The sequence below is a fragment of the Pholcus phalangioides genome, unplaced genomic scaffold (genome assembly GCF_987345545.1).
Source record: "Pholcus phalangioides strain wild (caught in Gottingen) unplaced genomic scaffold, Ppha-v1.0 ptg000017l_1, whole genome shotgun sequence".
Taxonomy (NCBI): Eukaryota; Metazoa; Arthropoda; class Arachnida; order Araneae; family Pholcidae; genus Pholcus; species Pholcus phalangioides.
Genome location: NW_028301610.1, coordinates 11,272,547 through 11,297,195, shown reverse-complemented (window position 1 = coordinate 11,297,195; position 24,649 = coordinate 11,272,547). Strand labels below are relative to the sequence as shown.

Here is a 24,649-nt window from a genome sequence, read left to right as displayed (position 1 = left end):
GTCCAGGAACTTATTATAGTGAGAACCAGGATGTTGTAGAAAATGTGGACAGAGGCCACTCTTCCGTGAGGATACCTTCACCGATTATTTTTTCGGTCATTTTATCAGTACATCTACGGCAAATTTTGTTGAATTTTAGTATGAAATAGTTTGTGTGTGTGGGGAAGCTTTCTGGGGCTGCCACTGTGTTGATATCGACTGTCAGATGAAGCGTACTAACTGATAAAAAGTTTTTTCTTTTTTCTTGATAAATTTTCATTGACATTGTATTCCAGTAGTGATTTTTTGTGCAACTGTAGTTTCACCATCTTTATTGTGTCATGTGCTTCTCTTCGATTTCGTCTCACCGTCCCTACTAACCACTTCCGAGAAAATTCTACTCCACCCCCCTTTTTCCCATAGAATAGTACGGTGGGTCAAAATGACCCAAACCGCGGTTCTAGGTATAAGTGCTTATAGCTCTGGAATACAAAATATGAAGAGAATAAAATTATCATGAATTAATATTCATATAACATCATGAAAAGTCGGGGTGTAATGTGATAGGCCTCCTCGTGGTGCACTCTGGGTAACGCTAAATCTATCACACGTCATTGTCATCGCTTTTTGTGCTCATATACTTCACTTTCAATAGCCAAGATTACATGTTTTTTTCTACACATCTTACAGTACTTGTCTTGCGTCTTGTTTTGTCCTGTACATGTTTATGTCTTGTGTCCAACCCCTCATTGTGGACCCCGCTTAGGCGGGGAGGGGTCCTCCCAGACGGGGCGTTGCTTCTAGCGTATGCTCTGTCTGGGACGCTGTCTACCTGCGTGTTTGCCGTGCGTGGAGACCCGTAAGGCTGGAGATGGGGATCCTGGTTAGCCTGATGCGCTAGCTTTGGCCTCGGATTCAGCCGAAACGGGAGGCTTGGATTAGCCCCGTCCAGGTCAATCGGCTGTGGTCGCCTCGGTGGCTGAAGGGGTTACACTACTGGGCAGGTAGAGGGGCCGGGCCTGCCGGACGTCGTTGAGGTTTGTTGGTGCTGCTTCACGACGATCTTGGATCTTGAACGCGTCTGCTCGCCTGCTTTGGTGGTGTATAGCTCCCACCTAACCTGACGTTGCTACTAACCTTCACCGGTTACGTGTGCGCGTCCCCTTGTAGGGCTGCATGGTGGGTGGGAGTGGAACCATACCCATTCAAATATGGGAAAAAATCAAAATGCACCAAAACGTAAAAGAACTGCTTCAAACCAAACACATGTCAATGTAACTGCTTCAAATTCATCAACTGTCTCATTTTTCTTTCTGCACTCTTCAGATGCTGAAAAACCGCTGGCCAAAGTATCACCATTTGTAATAGATAAAGCTCTCTATGGCACAGTTGGTACCTTAAAATCGGTGAAGGCTCTTCGTTCAGGAGACCTTCTCATCGAGACTAACACATCCAAACAAGCCGAACTCATTCAAAAGCTCACATCTCTCGGAGACATTCCAATAACAGTCAAAATCCATCCCACGTTGAATTATTCACGTGGTGTCATTTCAGATACTAACTTAATTAACATGGATGAAGAAGAACTAACACAAGAGCTGGCGTCTCAAGGCGTAACATCTGCCAAACATATTATGAGCCGCAAAGATGGCAATCCAGCTCCCACACGAAACATAATTCTCACATTCTCATCACCAACATTGCCGAAAGATATCAAAATAGGTTATTATAACCTCAAAATCCGGCCATACATTCCTAACCCTGTTCGATGCTTTAACTGCCAAAAATACGGTCACTCACGAACGGCGTGCCGCAGTCAACCCACCTGCGCAAAATGCGGTAAGAAGGACCACATTTCGGACAACTGCACTAATTCACCATTCAAGTGCGTCAATTGCGGTGGCGACCACCCCGCATTTGACAGAAGTGTCCGAAATGGAATGAAGAAAAAGAGATCCAGAAGATCAAGGTCCTCAATAACATCTCATATATCGAAGCACGCCGTCGTATAACCTCTAACCAAACTCCAATAGGTAATAGATCATATTCTAATATGGTAACAAATCCATCATCAGCTAATATGACTAACAATGTCACCAAAGCATCCGTACAACTCAGACTGAACCAATAGCTGATACATCAACTCAAACATCATCATCTAACCAACCGTGTAATAGTTGTGGCTGCTGTTGCTCTGCTGGATTACGGAGAGAGTCCACTACCTCCGAAGAAGAGGCAGGAAAAGCAACAGTGCACACATTCAAAAAACCTACTGTTACTAAACCCAAGATTAATTCTGGAAATAAATCTAAAAAGACCGGATATTCAAGAAAAGCAATACAGAGAGCAATAAAATGTCCCACCCTCAAGAATGTGTCACTAATTGATGACAAGTCAATTGGTGACATGGATCTTGATAATCTATCAGAATCTGGTGGTACTCGCCGGAAACTAGACCGGAATAAATTTAAAGACCTCGAACCGTCTACTACTACCTAATTTATGGCCAACATAATCCAATGGAACATTCGTGGTCTTAGATCCAATTATGAAGATCTCAAGGATTTGATCAATCGTTATCATCCTGTTTGCGTGGCACTCCAGGAAACTTTTACGAAGCCCTCGGAGACATGGAACATCAGGCGACATTCCCTGTTCCGTATTGATTACGATGACGGGAGTAGAGCCTGCCGCGGTGTTGCTCTGCTGGTTCCACATTACGTGTCGTCGCGCGTTCTAACGCTGCGCACGAACCTGCAAGCCATCGCGGTGGAAATCTCTACAGGCCTAAGAATTACCATCTGTTCCATTTATTTGCCACCAAATGACACCATCTTACAGAGAGATCTAGAAGATCTGATTGATCAATTACCTCCACCATTTTTTCTTCTTGGAGACTTCAATGCACATAACCTGATATGGGGTTCTAACAGCAACACCCCACGTGGCGAAATGGTTGAACGGCTGTTAGAAGACATGGACCTCGCCATCATGAATGATGGCAGTTTCACTCATTTTCATGCCCCAAACAATAGTTTCACTGCAATAGATCTATCCTTATGTTCACCCTCACTCTTGCCCAACTGGTCCTGGTCGGTTGATCCGGACCTCCACGGGAGCAATCATTTTCCTCTAGTGGTTAAGTGCCTTGATCGAAGCCATAGCATACCTGAGGGTCCTCCTCGGTGGAAGCTTGTGGCCGCCCGATGGGCAGACTTCACGGTCAAGGCAGAAATCACGGAGGATATGGTTTCGCAACCCGACGTCGACCACTGTGTCGACCTTGTGACCAGTTGTATCATCTCTGCAGCAAATGAAACAATACCTAAAGTCTCCTCGAAACTTCCTAAATTTCCTAAGCCTTGGTGGAACCACGAATGTAATCTCACGATTAAAGCACAAAAGAAAGCATGGAGTAGGTTCCGGCGGTATCCTACCCATGACAACAAGTTGGCGTTTTTAAAAGCAAAGGCGATAGCGAGAAGAACCAGGCGCCAGGCTCAACGCGAGTCCTGGCAAAAGTTTACCACGGGAATCAATTCATCTACTTCATCGAAAGTCATTTGGGACCGGATCCGAAAAATCAATGGTCATTATCAGTCTCATCCAATCACCATTTTAAACACCAATGGCACTATCATCAGCGATGTGAGGGATATTGCGGATACCATCGCCGCCCATTTCGCCACTGTCTCCAGTGATGCGAATTATCTCCCATCGTTTCATCCCATTAAATCATCGGCCGAACGTACATCGTACACCTTCCGGCCTTTTACACCGGAGGGGTACAACTCATTGTTCACCCTTCATGAACTGACGACGGCCTTGCGGCGAAGTCCTGACTCAGCTGTAGGGCCTGATGCTATTCATTATTCCATGATTCGGCATCTCTCACCAGAATCACTGTCACATTTACTTATTTTATTCAATCGGATCTGGGTCAGTCATTCATTTCCTGACACCTGGCGAGCAGCCATAGTTCTTGCATTCCCGAAGCCTGGCAAAAATCCTCAACAACCTAACAGTTACAGACCTATTGCTTTGACCAGTTGTCTATGTAAGCTCATGGAACGCATGGTCAACTATCGCCTTACGCACTACCTTGAGGTTAACAATATTTTATCGAAACATCAAAGCGGCTTTAGACGGTTCAGGTCCACAACATGCAATTTGTTACGCCTTGAGACATCAATAAGACAAGCATTTGTGAAGAGGGAGCATATGCTAGCCATATTTTTCGACATAGAAAAGGCCTACGACCATACTTGGAGGCACGGAATTCTTTCCGACCTCTATAATAGCGGCTTGCGGGGCAACTTGCCCATTTTCATTAAGAACTTTCTTGCTCGCCGCATCTTTCAGGTACGGATCGGAAGCACGTTATCAGCTCCCCAAATTCAAGAACAAGGTGTACCTCAAGGTAGCATTTTAAGTGTTACACTTTTTATTTTAAGACTCAACGGGGTGTTGAACCAACTCCCGTTGTCTGTCACTGGCGCACTCTACGTGGATGATCTGTTGATATCTTACCAATCAGTGAATATGAGGTCAGCCGAGAGACAATTACAAACCGCTCTCAACAAGATTAGCAAGTGGGCTCATAATAACGGCTTTTCATTCTCCGCTGACAAGACTGTTGCTATGCACTTTTGTCGGCGTCGAGACCTACATGATGACCCACAATTGTTTCTCAATAACAATCTAATACCTATTGTAGAAAATACTAAATTCCTCGGCATCACATTTGACAAGAAACTCACTTTCAAACCTCAAATTGCGCAACTAAGAGCTCGTTGCATGAAGACGATGAACCTCTTGAAGGTCATCTCTTCTACATCGTGGGGAGCTGACCGTAAGTCGCTCCTCCACTTATACAAAGCTTTAATAAGATCGAAGCTCGACTACGGCTCCATTGTATACGGGTCGGCACCTCGGAGCTATCTGAGTGTGCTCGACCCAGTCCACCATCTCGCCCTGCGGATTTGTTCTGGAGCTTTCCGGACGTCTCCAATGGAGAGCCTGTATGTCGAATGCAACGAGCCATCACTGACATCAAGACGCCAACAACTTTCTTTGAAATATTATATCAAAATGAAGTCTTTACCAAGTCATCCACTTCATCGTGTCACTTTTAATCCCTCATTTCATAGACTATTTGCTGCTCGCCCTTCATGTGTTCCATCTTACGGTCTTCGTATGAGGGCACTTGTGGAAGAACTAGAATTAGACATCAGTCGTGTGGCCCCAGTTGCTTGGCAACTGGCACCATGGGAGCAGTCTCTGCCAGATGTCTCTCTTTCATTATCATTATACCCTAGAGCCACCACAGCAGATGTCATATATCGACAGATATTCTTTAGGCACAGGGGTAGGTACAACAGGTACTTCCCCATATATACCGACGGCTCCAAGAGCCCTGGCCATGTCGGTTGTGCCTACATCTGCTGTGAGGAGACATCTTTCAAACTTCCAGACACATTCACTATATATTCGGCAGAACTGTACGCAATCCTTCAGGCTCTACGTCATATACGACGCAAACGCCACCGACGATGCATTATCTATAGCGACTCTCTCAGCGCATTACAAGCACTGTGTTCCTGTACGTTTCACACTCATCCATTCATTCATTCCATTTTTCATGAACTGCATTACCTCATTCATCATGGTACCACAGTAAAATTTTACTGGGTACCAGGTCATGTAGGAATACCGGGCAACGAAAGAGCAGACACTGCAGCTCGAACAACAACTAACATTGACAATAACCTTTTGGTACCTGCCAGTGACCACTTCTCAATCCTCCGGGAAGTGATGCATCACCGCTGGCAGGACCATTGGAACAATCAAATTAATAACAAATTACATGCCATCAAGCCCACACTTGGCCATTGGCGTTCGAGCTGCAGAACTAACCGAAAGGAGGAAGTTCTGCTTGCCCGGTTGCGCATAGGACACAGTCGTATCACACAATCATATCTTTTATTACGAGAGAGTCAGCCACAGTGCCCACATTGTCAAAGTCCATTAACCATTGCTCATGCTTTTACTTGTTCACATCATCGTCATCATTTTACGACCGCTTTTGGTCAAAGTCATCTTTCACTTCATGACATTTTAAATGACCACAGCGATGCATCTCGCATTTTTAAATTCATCAAAGCCATTGGTTTTTATAACAAATTATAGATTTTTACAATTCATGTCATTTTTTTATGCTTTACGTTGCTTTTTATCATGCATGATTTTATTATTTTGACATGACAAGAGGATGATTTTTCTTATTTTTATAATTTGTTTTGGCGCAGTTTGACCAAATTGGTCCTTGCGCCAGAAAATTTAAAATCCAATCCAATCCAATTCATGAAAAGTCACAATTTTTTTACCATCTGCGCTCAAGTTTTTGAGATAAATGAAAACGAAGTTTGATTTGGGTCAAATTGACCCACTCCGTGGTTCTAGTGTTAAAGATGGGGCAAATAAATTATAATTAAAAATTAGGTTATGTGTTCTATGACTAGGATGCGCTCAATGTTATGCATATAAAATAACGTGTCCTTATTGACAGATTCACTGATTTATTATCACCGAGCCTAAACTGCTGAAATTTGGTCAGTGGTTTTATTTCATGACGTAGATTCACTGAGAAGGGTTTTTTTGAAATTCAACCCCTAAGCATGTTCAAAGGTTATGTGGTGCAATCTCATCTCTGAAGTTATGAATATGAAATTTAGTCAGTTATTTTATTTTATGATGTAAAGACTCACTAAGGAGAAAGACTTCAAATTTCAACCTCTGGGGGGGGGGGGGGGTCAAAGGTTATATGGGGCAATCACGTGGCGTCACGCTGAAACCGCTGAAGCTATAAATATGAAATTTGGTTAGTGTATACATATATATACGGGGTGATTATAAAAAAACTATCCCGACATATGGGCCCCTAACTATCATACCATTCACAGAAATTGAATGAAATTTTGGCATAAGGTATTTTGAGGTATGCGCTCAAGAATGATATGGAAAACAACAGTGTCACTCTAACACTTACGGTTACAGTGAGAAAATTTCGAAAATATCAAATGGCAACACCAAGTTTTTTGTATTGGAATGCGGTCTCCATACTGAAAAACCCTAAATAGCGTTTGAACGGCAACTGTAGCATGAAAATCACCGGAGCTAGGCAAGGAAAAAGTAAAAAGGACTTTGCCGTGCACCAGAGCATTAATGTTCGTTTCATTCGTCACACCGTTTCTTCGGCTGAGATCCCAGCCTGATTAGTCCTTCCCTCCACAAGGTCATGTGGAAAATTTGTGAAACACAATAAAATGCTTTATTTTATGCTGCTTCTCTGTCCTTATTGGTTGTCCTCACTTTTAGCCTATCTACCGCCGGTGATTTTCATACAACAGTTGCCGTTCGAACGCTATTTAGTGTTTTTCAGTATGGAGACCGCATTCCAATACAAAAAACTTGGTGTTGCCATTTGATATTTTCGAAATTTTCTCACTGTAACCGTAAGTGTTAGAGTGACACTGTTGTTTTCCATATCATTCTTGAGCGCATACCTCAAAATACCTTATGCCAAAATTTCATTCAGTTTCTGTGAATGGTATGATAGTTAGGGGCCCATATGTCGGGATAGTTTTTTTATAATCACCCCGTATATACCTCCTCTAAGTGTAAACCAGTTTTATGGATTCCGTGTTCTATTTTATCTACTCAGGACCGTTGTCTTAAGAGCATCATGGGCCCCTGTGCCAAGTAATTTTTCTGAGACCCTACCAGGCAAATTCTCGGAAATTTCAACCAGATATCATTTTTGTGAGGCCCCCCATGTCATAAGACGGCACTCTGTCTACCGTGTTATAGTACTGTACCAGTGGTTCTCACACATAAACTTCTGTCACACTCGCGGCTCCCCAGAATAGTTTGGTAGATATTTGTTGCCATATAAAAAAAACACTTTTCAAAGCATAAGTTGGTATCTCTAGCTCTCCGCGACGCAATGAAAGTCTCGCTGCAGTGTTGCGCATTGTCAGAACGCGTATGCGCGAGTGTGTCTGGCTGTAACGCTTTGGCAACATATTGACTTATCGCCAAACGCTTGCTATTTCCGACTACTTTATTACTAACCTTAGGCGTACGCAGAATTTTCTCGAGGGGGTTTTCAGATTTTTTTTACCTTCTGAGGGGGGCTTTCCCTGCAAGATAACACTATAATCTTGGCTCGGGGGGACCCCCCCCCCCTTTGCGTACGCTAACGTTAGTAAGTACACCTGTAGGTCGAACTCAGTTCGTTCGCAGACAGCTTCATTTTGTCATTTTTGTCGCACCACGGTGATTTTCTGCCCCTGCCTCCGGAAATATTGACTTTGTTTTCACCACAACCCCGGAATGCATCTAGCGATTGGTGATGTAAATGAATCACATTGAACCTGTGCAACGGTTTAAAAAAAATCAAATATTATTAAAATAAAAAGTTTAAGATCACGCATACATTAAAAAATGAAGATGGTAATAACGGAAAAAAACCACAGCCGGATTTTTGGGACACGAACGCACAACCTTCGATTTGTGCATCTCGCGTTCTAACCACTGTATCAATCGCGGATGTCGAACCTTTGTAGAATTAAGTATATCCATTATATTACATATCTCCAGAAAAGCACGTGCTGACAATGCTTAAACTGCACTTAGACGTCTTCGTATATAAAAGGGTTCTAACCATCGAGCTTATATTACGCCCGTAATATAAATTCGATGGTTCTAACCTGCACAACACTGCAGCGAGACGCTTCCGCGACGCACACTTTCAAAAAAACACTGTACTACACTATACGTGCATATCGGGGAAAGGGGTGTGTTGGTGGTTGATAACTAAGACACCTGGGGGACCTACCAACTTCTAATGCTAAAAAAAAAAAAAAATTCGATAGAAACTGACGTCTAAGCGCTTGCGGTTTTACTAAAGGATACTACTATCCATTCCGAGAGTGCATGCACATTAGTGACAAATAGATGTTCGGGAATTGATATATTCAATTGTGTAGGATCCCGGCTAGCAGCAGTTAGTACTTCGAGGCGCAAATGCGAGCCGATCTCCCCATTGAAAAGTCTCGTCACAGAGAGCAAGAGGCCTACAACGATTAATTACTCAATCATTACAATTCACTCATAGTTAGAAACTGGTGGCAGCTTTACACATAACACGCATTACACAGATACAAACTTCACGTCAGGTTTCACTACACGTACACGCACATTCCCGCATGTACCAATTCGTTAGAGGTTCCGCAGAGGAATATGGACGAGGTACATGTGTGGTATAGTAGTAGCAGTTAGTACGAAGTATAATTAAAGTCAACCAACAGGGGTTGATGGTTCGAATCTCGCCCGTAACGCTATTTTTTCCCGCTCTCTCACATCAATTTTTGGATGAATTACTGATTGTTTTTTGTTTTGTACTTGTACCCATAGCTGTTATTAAACGTCCCGACACCCCGGAGGGATGCAGGGTCATGATGCGCTTGCTGCATGGAGTGGTGGATCAGTGGACAAAACGATCCAGCGGCCCCGCACACGTTTTATTACTTTTCGCACAATAAAATGAAAGTACGTGTTTGATGTTTTTTGTGTCCTATTGTAATTATTTTTCAAAAAATTGTGTTCGGATTACGGTATATTGCAAGTGTAAAATACCGTAAACGTAGTCCGAATCTCAAGCATGCGCCACGTGCATCGTGGAAACATGTTCTTGAGAAAACCCTGCTTCAGCACCAGGGCACCTCAAAAGAAAAGGGGAGGGGGATACAAAAATGAGTTCTGGTTGAAATATTCGAGAATTTGCCTGGTAGGGCTTTAGAAAAACCACTTGGCCCTAGGTGGAAGTATAAGTAGCGGGAGAACCGCTCAGTGATATTAGTGTTGCTCTTAGAATGTCGAGATGGCCACCGATAATATTCTGTAAAATGTGGGCGATATAGTCACCCTATTTAGTATACATGTTACTGTCAAAGCCCGAAAATGGACAGCTCGCGAATTCGCTAATTTCGTTGTAAATTAATTGGGCCAATGTCAGAACTTCGGACTTTCCGAAGTGACCTTACCTCCCTCGTCAAAGTCCGATAACGAAAAAACAAATATTCGGGATCATTGTCAAGTTGGCGTAATTTTTCGTGGTAGTTTTGCCCCCGTTAGTTATGGCAACCCATCAAATCGAAGTCACGATACGGTGATAGTTTTCCTCTCCAAAATTTAGCAGAAAAAACGATGTCTATATATGTAGTAATTATTTTTATAGTTTTTCTTTCAAATTTCACTTTTTTTTTCTTTCTCGTCACAGGGAGCTAATCCAATGAGTCTTTTGGGATCACGTGATATTTCTCTTTTCCTTGAGGGACATACAAGGTAACCAATATGGCGACTTCCTGGGCGACTCATGAAAGAAACAAATCGAATTAAAGAAACATAGAAATTAATCGGTTTTTTTTTCTTTTTAATGGGAGCTAAATATTTCGAAATTTCTTTTTAACATTTTTCTTTTAAAAAATGATTGATTAAAGCTGCGGAATTTCTTCAATGTAATTTATATGGGAACATAATTAATTTCAAAACATCCTAAACTATATGGATTGATGCAATTGGATAATAATAAGACAATACGGAAACATTAATTCTCATTTTCGTGCTTGAGAAAATATAAATAAAAAGTTGAAATCAATGTTATTGCATGGATATCCAACTCAAAAATGGGTCTAGGTCATTATTTTATATTTAATTTTCTGGGCTTCGTATCTCTAAGCAAACTCAATATTTCGAAAATCAAAAATTCAATTCAATTTTTAAAATTATTGATGTGGCTGAAAACCCCACTAAATTTCCGCATTTCTACGCTAAAATCGGCAATTTTAACATTGATCTGTATGGGAATCTAGTGTTTGTCCCTTGTATGATTATGACGTCTATTCGAAAAGCCTCATACAGATGTTATATAGTGTCATGTATCACACGTTGGCGATGGAAAAAAATGGATTTAGCACTTACCGGACCGTCTGACATCAGCACATCGAACTTTGGCCAATGATTTCTGGCCACTTTCTGAATCATTTCTGAAAATCGGACTGTGGCGTGTGGCCAAAACTTTCAGCCAATTTGCGAATTTGTCACACTTCGGGTTTTTGCAATAACATATTTCCAGTATTTAGTCAGTTTAGTAAATATGGCTATTTTTATTGTTTACCATATTCCCATTAGAAAAATAAGGAAATTTGAGATCTCAAATACGGGAAAGTACCAATTGTGATCAAAATGATGCCAAGTGAAGCAAAACTGCCAATAGTTACTGAAATCATTGAAACATTGTCAAATGGTGGGAAGTGAAGCGCTATTACAGAACGCAGTGGATTGAAATGCAATTCATGAAGAAGAAAAAAATCGTTTCCATATGGCGTATAAGAGGAATATTAATATTTATAATCTTATAATAACGATTATAATTTATCCGTATATAAGCTGGGAATATAGTTATACCCTTTAAGCGGTTTTTAAAATTTTCCTGATCCACATAACTGCCACATTTGAAATTGCGAAAACTACCAAAAATTGCCACGTATTTTAAGAATTTTTTTCCGATTGCGAGCAGATAACTGCTTTTACCCCAAACAGGAAAATTTACTCCTCCTATCGCTTTTATTTCCATGACTATGATACAAAAACACTTTCCATGATGTGTGCAGCTTTCTAGGAAGATAAAATTTTTTTTGGGGAAAAATATTTTTTATTTATATATATATATATATATACACTGAGAGAGAGAGAGAACGCGTATATTTCTTTCTCGCTCCTTCTTATCTAACCTTTAACAAGAGCTGACTCTACCCACTGGCAGTTGATTGGTTGGAGTGGGGGGGGGGGGGATGGAAAACATATTTTATTGCAAAAACAGCTTCATTGAGTTTTTAGAAGATGAAATATCTCAGGGTGACAGAAATAAAGCAGATCAAGTTTGACAAGATATATCGGGATTGACGCTGAAAGGGTTAAATCCTCGATTACGGAAAAGAATAAAAGCTTGGGTTGGCCTCGTTTAAATACGGGACATTTTTATAAAATTGTCGGGATTGCCAAACCTGGAGGAAAATTACGAAAAAAATCCACTTATTCAGATTTAGTATTTCAGGTCTTTTTTCATAAGAATTAAAAAAATTCTAGTTATTTAATTTTTGTGATGTTTTTGAGTTTTCAACACCAAAATAATTAGCAACTTTGCCAAATCCGTATTTTTCTCCAGGAAGTATGGTCAGATAATTACGTGTATTTAACTATTTAAATTCATATCGCATTGAAAGGAAAACCTTACAATAACAAAAATTTCATAAGAAACAACCATAAACTAATGGAAACGTATGACAAATAAATCAAATGTCAATATCTAAATTTTTGAAAAAAAATTATTTATGACACATTTCATCATCATCGCCATACAGCAAAAGTTCATTTCATCTTTCTGACGTGAAAAATGAAACTAAATCGAACAAAACGCTAAAATTTCAAAATTATGAAAAATATAAAATTTGAAAAATCTCATAATCTCGTATCACGCGGCGGTATCAACCGGCGAAATCACGTTGACTTCCGCTGTGATCGGATAGGATATCCGTATAAGGTAATATGTGTGCACTCCTTGTATAATTGGAGGAGCTCGTAAAATGACGTGCCTCACGTGATTACTACGCCGAGTTTGAAGTAGCTAAATTTGTTCACATCCACCCCCTCCGTAAAAGAAATATATAGAAACCGACATGCTCGTTAATTTTATCAAATCACTCCGCCGAAGAAAACTGTGCCGAAATTAAAAGGTGCTCGTAGAATACATTTTCTTGCAAATCATATTTATAAGGGCACTATATAAAAGAAGCATTCTGATTGGTCACTCGGTAGGTTTATCGCGCTGTTTCTGATCGTAAGGTCGGTCATAATTGGTCAGAGATCGGTCTTCGGCACGGCGGATGGATATACACTGAGTACGTTGGCCCTTTACTAATGCTGTTCCACCCTACTAGCTTCCTGTGGCTGCTTCGAGAACTGTAATCGCGAACCGCTTCCATTCCGGCACGTAGTAGGATTTTTATACTTTCTACAAATTTAAAAGTATTTAAATTTTGTCAAAATGGTAAGAATTTATTAAATCTTTATCCTTAAAATTTAATTAAATTACTGACTGTTGCCTATAATCGTTTTTAGTGCCTATATAGCCAATGTTTTTTTTTTTTAAGGAGGGTCTGCGTCTTTTTTTCACATGTAAAAAATGGCTGTAATTTTTACATTTTTCTATGGGAATTGTCATAGTTTGTTGAAAGCTTTTGGTGCATTAAAAAAGTTTTGATAGTATTTTTATCATATATCTTCTATGCTCTGTATATTGCCAAAAAAGAGTTGAAAACTAAAAACACAACGATGTACTAATAAAATTTTCGTTGAATTTAGAAAAAGTGAATTTTTTTTGTAAAAAGGGTGTTTCATTATCATTGGTGCATGACAGTTATTAAATATACTTTCACTGTGAATGTATTCAAATTAAGTCATAGGTGTCAATGATCTGAAGAAATCATTGGGGCAATTTAACTATCATTGTAAATTGTCAGGTAAAAGATGTGATGCATAAATTTAGTTTCAATAAGTTTGTTAGCTGATACACTTCATATGCTGTATATTGTCAAAAAATTAGACAATGTTAGTACAGTGATTTTGTCTTTCAAATTTTTTAAAATATAACGATATGCACTTTCGTATAAGTGGGGTTATATTATCTGTGTGTGAACAGAGTTATTAAAAATTATTTATTCATTATTTGAACAGGGCTGTAATTACATACTATGTAAGCTGGAGCAAGCACTCATTTTGGCGCTCTGTGTAATGTAGGAGCAGAGTAAGGGTGAATTCAAAAGACCCTCCTCCCAAGTTGCGGCTCTGTGAATGTATTTTAAATGCAGTAGCTGTCTGTCCCTAAGCAGATACTGAATCTGATCATACTGAAATCTGATGTACGTTGTATAATAACCAGTGTTACTACAGAACAATCTGGAAGAACTTTTAAGAAAAATGTAGAAAACATTATTTAATGGATATTTTTTTCTGTAGGGCATTTCCAGTTAGCCAAGGGTTCATTGCAGAACAATGTATATTCAGGCAATTTAATTTTCATGGCAGTTGTCATAGTTTATTGAAAGATGTGATGTATGTGTTTAGTTTTAATTTTTTCTTTTACAGACGGTATATTGCAATAAAAAGTGTTAACCCTGTGTTTGAAGCAGCAATTAGAAATGATTAAATCCACTTTAAAATACTATGTTTATTAATAAAGTGACTTGATTTTCAGGTGTAAACTAAGGGGTATAGGGAAAAGCTTTCCATTGAGAAATCAACTTTAGGAAATATCTGGGCTTGTCAATCTTAAGCTTTTATGGAGGCGATATCTTGTAATTGTCAAAGGGTTAGACTTGATATTTGGTATAGCAACATGTTTTGAATTTTATTTTAAACATGTGTATTTTCGTTAAAGTGGGGTTGTCATTGTTGATGAATGATTGTGATTATAAATCATATTTGTCAATGTATATAGGCAGTTGAGTATAAAATTGATTTCTCGACCACTGACAGCTATGACATTGAAGTAATTTAATTTACCACATCTTTTGAAATTATTTGATGCCAATCAGATATATTAGAAGCCAAATGTATTTCTTTTGTCTGAGCATACATAAATTTTATAGGTGCAAATAAAGATTTTTTACTGGCTAACATGACCTGGGAGATAGGGTCAAGCCCTTGTTACAGGTATTTAAATACAGTAGAATCTCGTTTATCCGAACAACTGAGTCAACCGAACTCTTCAGTTTTCTACAGTCAATGATGCTCAACAGTTGGTATTTTCTTGAAACTTGAATCCTCTTATCTCCCAACTCAATAGTTTCCTTCTATTTTACCCACTTTCAAACAATTGTACATTCTGTACCTGTGAATTATAGATGTAAGTAGGGGTGGATCCGGGCAGGACTGGAACTAGAGTAGGTGGAGGGCAACTGTCCCGGGCCGCAAAATTTAAGGAATGACAATTTTAGGGGGAAACAAAGAAAACCATAAAATTAGTTTTTAAAGTTGTGAAATGGCAATATGTTTTTCCCAGGCGATTAAAAATCCTAGTTACGACCCTGGATCCGGGGAAGAGTGCGTTTTCTTGACAACAGTGCTTATCATGGTTTTGCCGGGGGAGGGGGGAAAGGATGTTATTTATTGGTGAATTTTTCATTTTCGTTATCGAACTAGTTTAGAAATCGATTTTCCGAACTTTTCACTTTTCTGAACACCTTTCGGTCCCAATGTATTCAGACAATCGAGGTTCTACTATAATGGTTTATACTGAAAGAACACGTGCTTGGTAATGAAAGTCAATAGGGGATTGTTTCAAGTTTGGCATATGTGCATTGCCAAGTAATGCAAGTCCTGTTCTGTGTGTGGTTTGACTGGCTGAATTTAAATTTTGTACATGTCTTGAAATGTTTATAGAAGTTTTTTAAAATCGTTTTGTTTTTGTGATGGGTTTTTTTTGTATATAGCCATAAAATCATTGTTGCTGATATTCTATTGTATTAAAGTAAATTTCTCAAACTTTTGTTATGGTGGCTTTCGAGTTTCTAAAATCTTTTTGCATGTTACACCCATGTTATAGCTAGCTATTAGTGATTTTGGTGGGGGGGGGGGGGGAGGAAAGAGCGTGTACTTTCCCTGTAATTTAATTGTGGAATCTAATATTCCTTTTGAATAGATGTTGGGAGTGTATTGTCTAGTGCTTTATTATATTGGGCGAATGGATACAATGAGAGAAGAATTGTTAAGAAGTTAATTTTTTTTCAATGGATTATGTATTTAAGTACGTGTGCGGAATACATTTTGCTATAAATTTGTAATTGTGAATCCAATAGGAATGTCATTTTTTTTAGATGTTTGCTTGAATGCAAATTGAATTCAGTCTCATTTGTTTTTTAATGTACTTAATTTTCTTTTTTAGTCTTCAGGAGTAACCGTTTCAACGGAAGCAAAGAGAGTATATGAAGAAGTGAAGAAAGATAAGAAATACAGGTTCATCATCTACCATATCAAAGATGAAAAAGTCATAGATGTGGAAAAGACTGGACCCAGAGATGCTACTTACAGCGATTTTCTAGAAGAGTTGCAACAGTTCAAAACGGACTGCAGATATTGCGTGTTTGACTTTCCAGCCAATGTTCAAGCTGAGGGAACTGGTGATAGCAAGATGAGTGTTGATAGATTGGTCCTAATGACATGGTAAATTTAAAAATATATTAAATACTTGTGTATCAAATTCAATTTATTGGCCAAAAGCAGTTTTGAATGTCAAGGTGGTTGCTGGGAAGAAGGGGGTGGGGACATAATCAAAGTATGTTGTCTCTTCAAATTTAGAATAAATTCAATTATTCAAATTAACAATTATTTCATTGAGGGTGCAATATGTAAATGACCACAAGATAAAGCTATGAGCTTAAAAGTTTGAGAACTATTCCAGAGTATTTTAATGTTTTAGTTATGTTTTTGTGGAAAAATTTATACAGTAGTTATTAGATCTATTTTCTGGAAACTAAGGAAGTTGATAAACCTTTAAAGAATAACAAGCAAAGTTTTAAAATTGTTGAAGAGTTTAAATTGTTCCCGAACAAGAGAGTTAGTTGGTCTGGAGGTCGAGTAGATGGGAATACATTTGAGTTCTCTTCCTTTTGACTCTTTATTAGCCCTATGTACAGGAATTTTCAACTTATCATGGCATAGCTGTCAAGTCTCTTGGATTTCTATTTTTGGCGTGATGACTTGTATGTTTTGACCATGTCCTATTAAGTCTGTTCCGTTTTGGCTCATTGGTGATTTTTGTTGGCATGATTTGATTTGGAAGGAGCAATAACAAGTAATTTGAAGAATGTTTGCATGATGTTATACATATTTATAAAAAGGGGGAAAAATCCCTTTTTATATTTTTATATAGAATTTTGATCTACCGCGTTTTCCCGAAAATAAGACTCAGTCTTATATTAATTTTTGTTTCAAAAAATGCTTTAGGGGTTATATTAATAATATCCTAAAAAATCTTGTTTACTTGCGACAACTGGATTCATTGGATATCCAAAATATGCTGCATATTGCTTTTTATTCATTAGAAATGCTGTGGCATTTAAATCACTGTTCGTAAGCGACTATCAGGATGAATCCATAATCTAATGAAGACCCGGTTCTCCCATTTTATGACAATTTTCCCCCTATAATAAAAACATGCGTTTTAAATTCTTGATTAACGGCCATTGTTTCACTGATAAATTTTTTGGCGTTTTAAAACCAGGTGCCAGTTACTCTTTGCCATACTCTTTTGCCCTTTATTTACTGAATGTTAAACATCAGTTTTTGAGGTATATTGCTTAATTTTCAACCGTACACTGTCCAAATTTGCTGCAGTAAGTCTATTTGAATGGGTTAAGCTGTCAAATTACTTTTGAACCAAATTTTTAAGAATAATATTGATTTGCAGAGTTGCTAACTGTTAGATTGTCCGTAGTTTCTAAGGACGGCTGCAATAAACTAGACCTATGGGAGACGCTCGATATTATCAATATTATGGAAATCAGTTTAAAAAAATCGGGTTTTTGAGTTTCTTGCGGTGTTTTATATATTTTTTGAAATGGCAACACTTTTTACCAATGATGATATTATATGCTTGTGAAAGAAACCGAGAGAAGACAAACTTGAAGTAATGTGCTAAATATCTGAAATTCCCAAACAGGAGCTGATCTTGTTTGTGCATGGAAGGCAATCAGTAAAGCCACATCTAAACCTGCCGCTTTGCCCAAACCCATAAGAACCGGGTTTTCCGTCAAAACAGTCCCACGCTGTGGGTTAAAAACAGGTTTTCGAGTGGTTCAGCACTGAAGTTCGAACCTTGCTTTATTTGTATAATGCATGGTTGAGCTCACGGAACTTGTCTGAATTTTGCCATAGGTGCTGATAAGAAGAAAACAGATGCGGAGGGGGGTCTAGGGTTGTATTGAATATTCATGAATTAAATTAAGGGACTCTGTAACCTCAGAAAGTTCCTTTGGGAGGTGGGAGTTGACCTCGTGCAGCCTGAGCCTTCTAAGTTCCAGTATCAATGCTTTTGGTTGATTGTTTGATTATGGTCAATTTTGCATAGATCATAAATTTGTTGTATCAAGTATAAATCTGAAATAAAATGTTCTGTGTGTGGGGCATGAAAGAACACTTGCTTGTGCCTAGAACTATCTGGAATTCGTATTAAAATCATGGAGTTGGGTGATGGCTGTATCTATTGTATTTAGAAAATCTATTTCAGAAATATCAATTTTTTTTTTTTCCGATAGTCAAATACGAACTTTATAAATATCAAATAGACTATACCTGGTACTTTTTTAAATAGGCTTTTCTTATTTGAAACTGAATGAGGAGTTCGAATGAAATTATTCTACACAATTATTAAAAACTGCATTACTGTTATTTCTATGCAGCATACCTCCATGATGCTCTGTATTTTCTGATAAGCTTTCAGGCTTTTCTTGTACACATTTGGATAATATCTGCATAACTTGTAACAGATGAACTTGAGACCTTGGCTCCATATTTTTTTTATACTAATGATTTTTCATAAACATTTTCTTTGATCCAAGACCTTTATAAACTACAGTAATATCCTGATTATCGAAGTAGATGACTAGGTACATAAATTGTGCAAAATCATGAAAATTGAAAGTATGAAATTTAATATTTATCGGTAATTGTATTTTTGAATTATTCAAACTTGTTTTTCATTAACAATGGTATTTAATGTTCTTAATAGCTAATGTTCATTTTTCATACTCGTGGATGTTTTTTCAAGGTGAAAAACAAGAAAGCTTGTGTGTGTGTGAGCTCATAGTCGGTTTAAGTTTTTATCATTTTTTATCTATTTAAAGTTTCTTATTTGTAAATATTATAGCTGCCAAATCTTCTGAATTTCTAAATTTATCTCATTAATTTTGTTAGTAATTGTAAAGAGGTAAAAATTATTCCCAAAGGATTTACAGAGGGGGAAAAATTATGTAATTTTGGAAATGAACATCGCAAGCGAAAAATAAATTCTGTCATTGTGTCAAGTCACTCGAATATCATTTTCAGGGAAGATAAAATTTGCCAAACAAAAGGTTCATTTCAGTCTTTTGACATCTGAAATTTGGCAAGATGACTTGTGTCTACTTTGACCATATGCAGGGCAGCAACTAGTCGGCGGGACAAGCATGTATTTTGGTGTACTGTGTAATATAGGAGCCATTAAAAGGTGAATTTGGTGCCATATCTAATCTTGCCCACAGGACACCAGATCTGATTGCTTCTCTCTAGTTGTGACCTTGACCATGTGTTCTGTATGTCTGTCTTTTGGCAAGATTTTATTTGGAGAGTAGTAATGACAGGTAAGAAAGTCTACTGGTTGGTGATAATAGGCGACTTATACATAATGTCATGTTTTTGTAAAGGGAAAATCCCTATAATTTTTTACCTTTTTACTAATGAAAAAATTCCTAATTTATTTTTGTACGAAATTTGAATCCACATGGAAACATTCCCCAATTCCCATTTTGAAGTTGGCAGCTATTAACTGTTGTCTTTAATGGAGCTTGTTAGAAATTTATTGACATCGATGGCGGCATTTGCCGCCTGGCAGTCGAGTGGTTAGGGAACTAGCTTCTCACTGTGCAGGTCTGGGTTTGAATCCGGGTTTGGGCATGGATGTTTACTGACACTAACAAATTCCCTGGACAGATCATGCTGATCCCTTGGGAAGACGTGAGGATCACGTTATTATTATTAATTTGCATTTTCTTCGTTTCAGGATTGGGTAGTTGGCAATTAAATTGAAAAATTTTTAGGGGGGAAATTAGTTCCCCCTTTCGTGACTTTCTTTTAATATTTTAATTGGTCATTTATAAAGAGTTGTATGTGTTTCTCTAAATTATATATATACTATTTTCTTTTATTGGACATCACACACACACACACAAAAATAAAGCATATAGGCCTGCTTACATTATGTAGCTATGAGACATTGGTCATTCATTCTGGGTAGCTTATTTTTTACTGCCATTCATTAATTCAAGTGTGTTCATATTCATGCATTTAAAATTTATTTTAACACTATGTATATCTGTACACGTGTGTAAATATTTTTTTACATAACTATTACTATGTACGCAGGGCTAACGTGTCTCCTCGAGGTCCCAGGACAATTTTTTTTCTTGGGGGCATTTCCCAGATTGCCAGCCTAGTTATGGGCTTGTACTTATGTTTAATATTAAATTTATATAAAAGGTATTACTCTTACATAGTCATACATGTAACTGTTATACACATATGTATACATTTGGGTAATATCGTATCCAAATGTATACATGACAGGGTTGATTAAAAATCATTTAAATATTGTTTTTAAAATTTAAATTTCAAATATTGTCTTTAGGATTTAATATTGTTCAGCCATAATTTTTAAAGATAAGTATATTTTTTTAAGTAAGAAAATTAGACATTAATTTTTTAGACAATATTGAATTTGATAAATATAAGGTAAAATAAGTGCATATTCATAACATGGATTATATAAAAATTAATTCATATGCATAGAGGGAAAATCGTTTATAAAGGATAGGGTAAATAAAAATCTGGTGTTTTTTTTTGGTTTTTTTTTTTAAATCATAAAATCAATTTCTAATTTAAATTCAATATTTACTCTCACATTTTCAATTCAAAGTTTGAAATGTTAATTTTGGGGTATTAATTAGTTTTCATAAAGTTATAGTTCTCACATTTTGGACTTATGAACAATATTGAGCTCTAAAGATCTTGCTTTTAAAAAATCGCATTAGCATATTAAACTATTAGAAATCCCATTTATCGTACCAATTATATATCTAGTGTCCCACAATTGATTGTTTATGAAATGGGATAGCAAGAAAACAGTGACAGATATTAGTCATTCTTGTGAAATATAAATGTGCGAAGTCAGGAATTTCAGATATGTCATTCTTGTTGCAAGGGGATGTGTAGCGGTTAAACTAAAAAAATTAATTTTTTATATGGACACCTGTGCCGAAATACCCAAATAGAAAATTGTCCTGTCTCTTCTGATGCAAACAAAAATTTCTTTTCAAGTGCAATATATTCAGTGATATTTGAATTCCGAAATCAGAGGAAACTTCAGAATCAGAGGAGGCATTGTTCATTAGTTCTTGCCGTGTTCTTTCTTAGCTTTCCTCAGTTTTTGAATTGGATTATTTCTGTAAATATTGCATTTAGAAATGTGGATTTTTTTTTTTTGGCGTCGAGACGGCAACAACTTTCTATTTGGGTTTTTGGGCACAGGGTGTTCATATAAAAGGTAATTTTCATTTTAATAACTGTCTGCTTGCAACATGAATGACGTATCTGAAATTTCTAACTTCACACGTTTATATTCCGCAAGAATGAATTTAATGTCACCATTTTCTTGCTATCCTATTTTGAAAACTGTCATTAGAGATTGTGAATTGTGACTCTTTTACCAAAAATTCTATGTTTAAAACAATATTGAAATTTGTTTTCCATAAATAATCCAAAAGCATACAAGTAACTCGCATATATTAATTTGATTTCAATACTCTCTGGAGTAATGTCTTTATAGTTTTGCAGTGATATTTTTATGAACTTCGAAAAGAACCACCTAGAATGAATAAAATTCCTTATGAACTATGAAAAAATTCTCTAATATATATTCAAAGCATGAGGAGAGGGGAATTAGAGTTGGGGAAATTTTTGACTTTTTGAAATTTACTTTTGAAAAGAAACACTTTTCTCAATTGTGACAATTATTCCCATAGATAGGGCATTGGCTACTTCCACAAACCCTGCAGTAAATTCTATTCCAGGATAAATCTTGTCTATACAGTTAACTCTTTAACAATTTCACTTTCTCTATGAATAAATTTTTGAGAGACTAAAATCCTAAAATCTTTTTTCAGTGTTCTGAGGAAACTGCACTGATTCTAGTGGCCTGACTCTTCACCCAAAAAACAAATATATTTATCACATTTAAATATTAATTGTGAAAATAATTACAATATAAATCTTTTTTATCACTTGGGTTGCATACAAGTTAAAAAAAATTAATTGAATATGTGTGTGTGTATACCCCAAAGCAGAATGTTTAGCACCTTTCTGCGACGAGCCCTCGGCTGACTGGAAATGTTCTGCGGTAAAAATCCCCATACATGTAATAGTGTTTTTTTGCACTTTTTCTTAAAATTCTTCCGAATTGTTCTGCAGTAGCGCCAATTGTTCTGTGGCGTACGTCACAGATTTTGGCACATTCAGCTTTGGGGGTATATATATATAGGTATATGTAAATATACCTTATATGTACATAAACACCTTTTATTACTGAAATAGTAAAGATTATTGAAGGATAAAATGGAGGAAGAATTAGTGAATTAGAACATTGTAATAAAAACTACATCTCTTTTTTTTTAGAGGACACTGGTATAAAAACTAAATCCGAAGGCTTGTGTGTGTGGTATCTGTTATTTTTAAAGACTGGTTAGCTTTGTCAGAAGTCTAACTTTTTGTAATTTTGACCCACATTATTTTCTTGCCTATTAAATAAGCAGCTTATTTATTTTGATAAACCTAAGTGTTATGAAAACATTGAAATTGTTTGAATTGAAAGACCAAATAGGGCAGTTGGGTAGTTTATTTATGAAACCACCTGTATTTTTTTAAATAACTTCCTATTTATTAAGTTGTGCAGAAATAAATACAGGTTTGTGATTTTGTAATTTTTGTCAAAAGACAATTGTTATCAGTTACATCTATCCTGTGAGTTTTGGGTATTGCTGTACATTAAATTTTTACTTTTATTTCATTTTCTAATTTGTTACAAAGTAAAATTGAATAACTATGTTTGAACTAATTTTGTTTACATATCTAGATTTGTATTCTATCTGTCCTGTAATGTGTTATCTTAATCTTTAATTGTATGTGACACTGCTTCAGTGGCATCAAAACTGGGTGCTTGAGCACCCATAGAAATTTATAATATAGGTCTAAACACATTTAATTGATTTTAAAACAGTGAAGTTCTCCATGTAAGAAATCAAGATGAGCACCCACAAGAGTTAAACACTTCTGACACCCCCTATATTGTTTGACAAACCACAAATTTAGTAGCCAGAAAGAAATAGGACCCCCTCCAGAAACTGTTCCAAAAATAATGGTTCTGTGAACTTTTTCTTCCATGATGGTAGATATGCCGATATATTTGAATTCCAATAATTTTTTATTTTGTCCTAACTCTAATTTCATGACCACATATAAGAAAATTTTAAATGCTAATGTTTTTAGTTGCCATAGCAACTTCTCTAAAGCTGTCATACGTAAAAGCAAAATATATTCGATTTATAGTTATCGACAGGATATTTCAAAGACTAATATTGTTATGGACACAAGTTTGTTTTAAAGAAGTTTCATTGTGATAAACGCCAGTAAGTTGTGATCAATATCATAGTGATTGAGTAGAAACTAGAGAAATTTACTGTAAAAAATTATATTGTGATCGTAATTGTAGTATATTATTTGTAGGTGTCCAGAAGGATCCAAAATCAAACAGAAAATGCTTTATTCGAGTAGCTACGATGCTTTAAAGAAAGCTCTGGTGGGTGTGTACAAATATGTACAGGCATGTGACTATGAAGAAGTGAGTCAAGAGGCTATAGAAGATGCCTTTAAGAAAGGTGGAAAGTAAAAACTGTTGCATCCAGTCATTTAAAATTATTTATGTATGTGTCGGCTTGATGTACAGTCACAGGCTTTATGAACCTGACTGTTTCATCACTTCACTGTTTTTGTTTTTTTTTTTTCAAAACATGCTTTATAGAAATTCTTGTCAGTTTTGAAAGTTCTCGCAGAAAATAATGGTTCATATTGGAATGTAGGCTCAGGAAGCTGTCAACTGCCAGTGCTGGCATTTTGTCACCATTTTTTCTATACTGATCATTGCCTGGAACAGCTGTGATTTTTGGAATGTAAACCCAATAAAATTCTGTGTCAAATTTTCTATGTTTCTGATGTTTTTGAAAATGCATGTTTTAAATTGGAAATCTTGGAAATTTTTTTTGTAGGTAATATTTTCATTAAAGATATAGAATGTGAAAGCTGTGATATACTATGTAGATTGATCAAATGAAACCTATCTAAGGAGATTTTTATTAAGACAAAGGTTTTACAGATTATATAAAAGGCCAATGTTGTATGACAGGATATGGAACATTTGGATATATAAGAAATTTTTTTATATAAGAAACGGAAGATGCGCTTGTTTGCTAGAAGTTTGTCTGAACCCTTCAAATGGTGTGGAAAATGTTTTTTTTCTGGCTGTAGGTATTTTTCCCCTTTGCGTAGTTCAATCCTGACTTCAACTCACCGAGGTTAAAAAAAAAAAAAGGAAAGCTAGGGGAAAAAAGCAACACCTACAGGGTCTGAAAAGGTTGCCTCTGCATCCTGGTAGACCGGGTTCACTCAGTGTATCAAAACAGTTGCA

General features: G+C 36.9%; 1 protein-coding gene across 1 annotated transcript; it reads left to right on the top strand.

Moving 5' to 3' along the window:
* Window positions 1-12,632: 12,632 nt before the first annotated feature.
* LOC149072371 (cofilin/actin-depolymerizing factor homolog) lies at window positions 12,633-24,166 on the top strand. The gene is made up of 3 exons (XM_089246100.1): window positions 12,633-13,150; window positions 16,046-16,323; window positions 23,692-24,166. Exons 1-3 carry the CDS (start codon window positions 13,148-13,150, stop codon window positions 23,852-23,854), a joined length of 444 nt encoding a protein of 147 aa, XP_089102226.1. The 5' UTR covers window positions 12,633-13,147; the 3' UTR covers window positions 23,855-24,166.
* The last annotated feature ends 483 nt before the right edge of the window (window positions 24,167-24,649 follow it).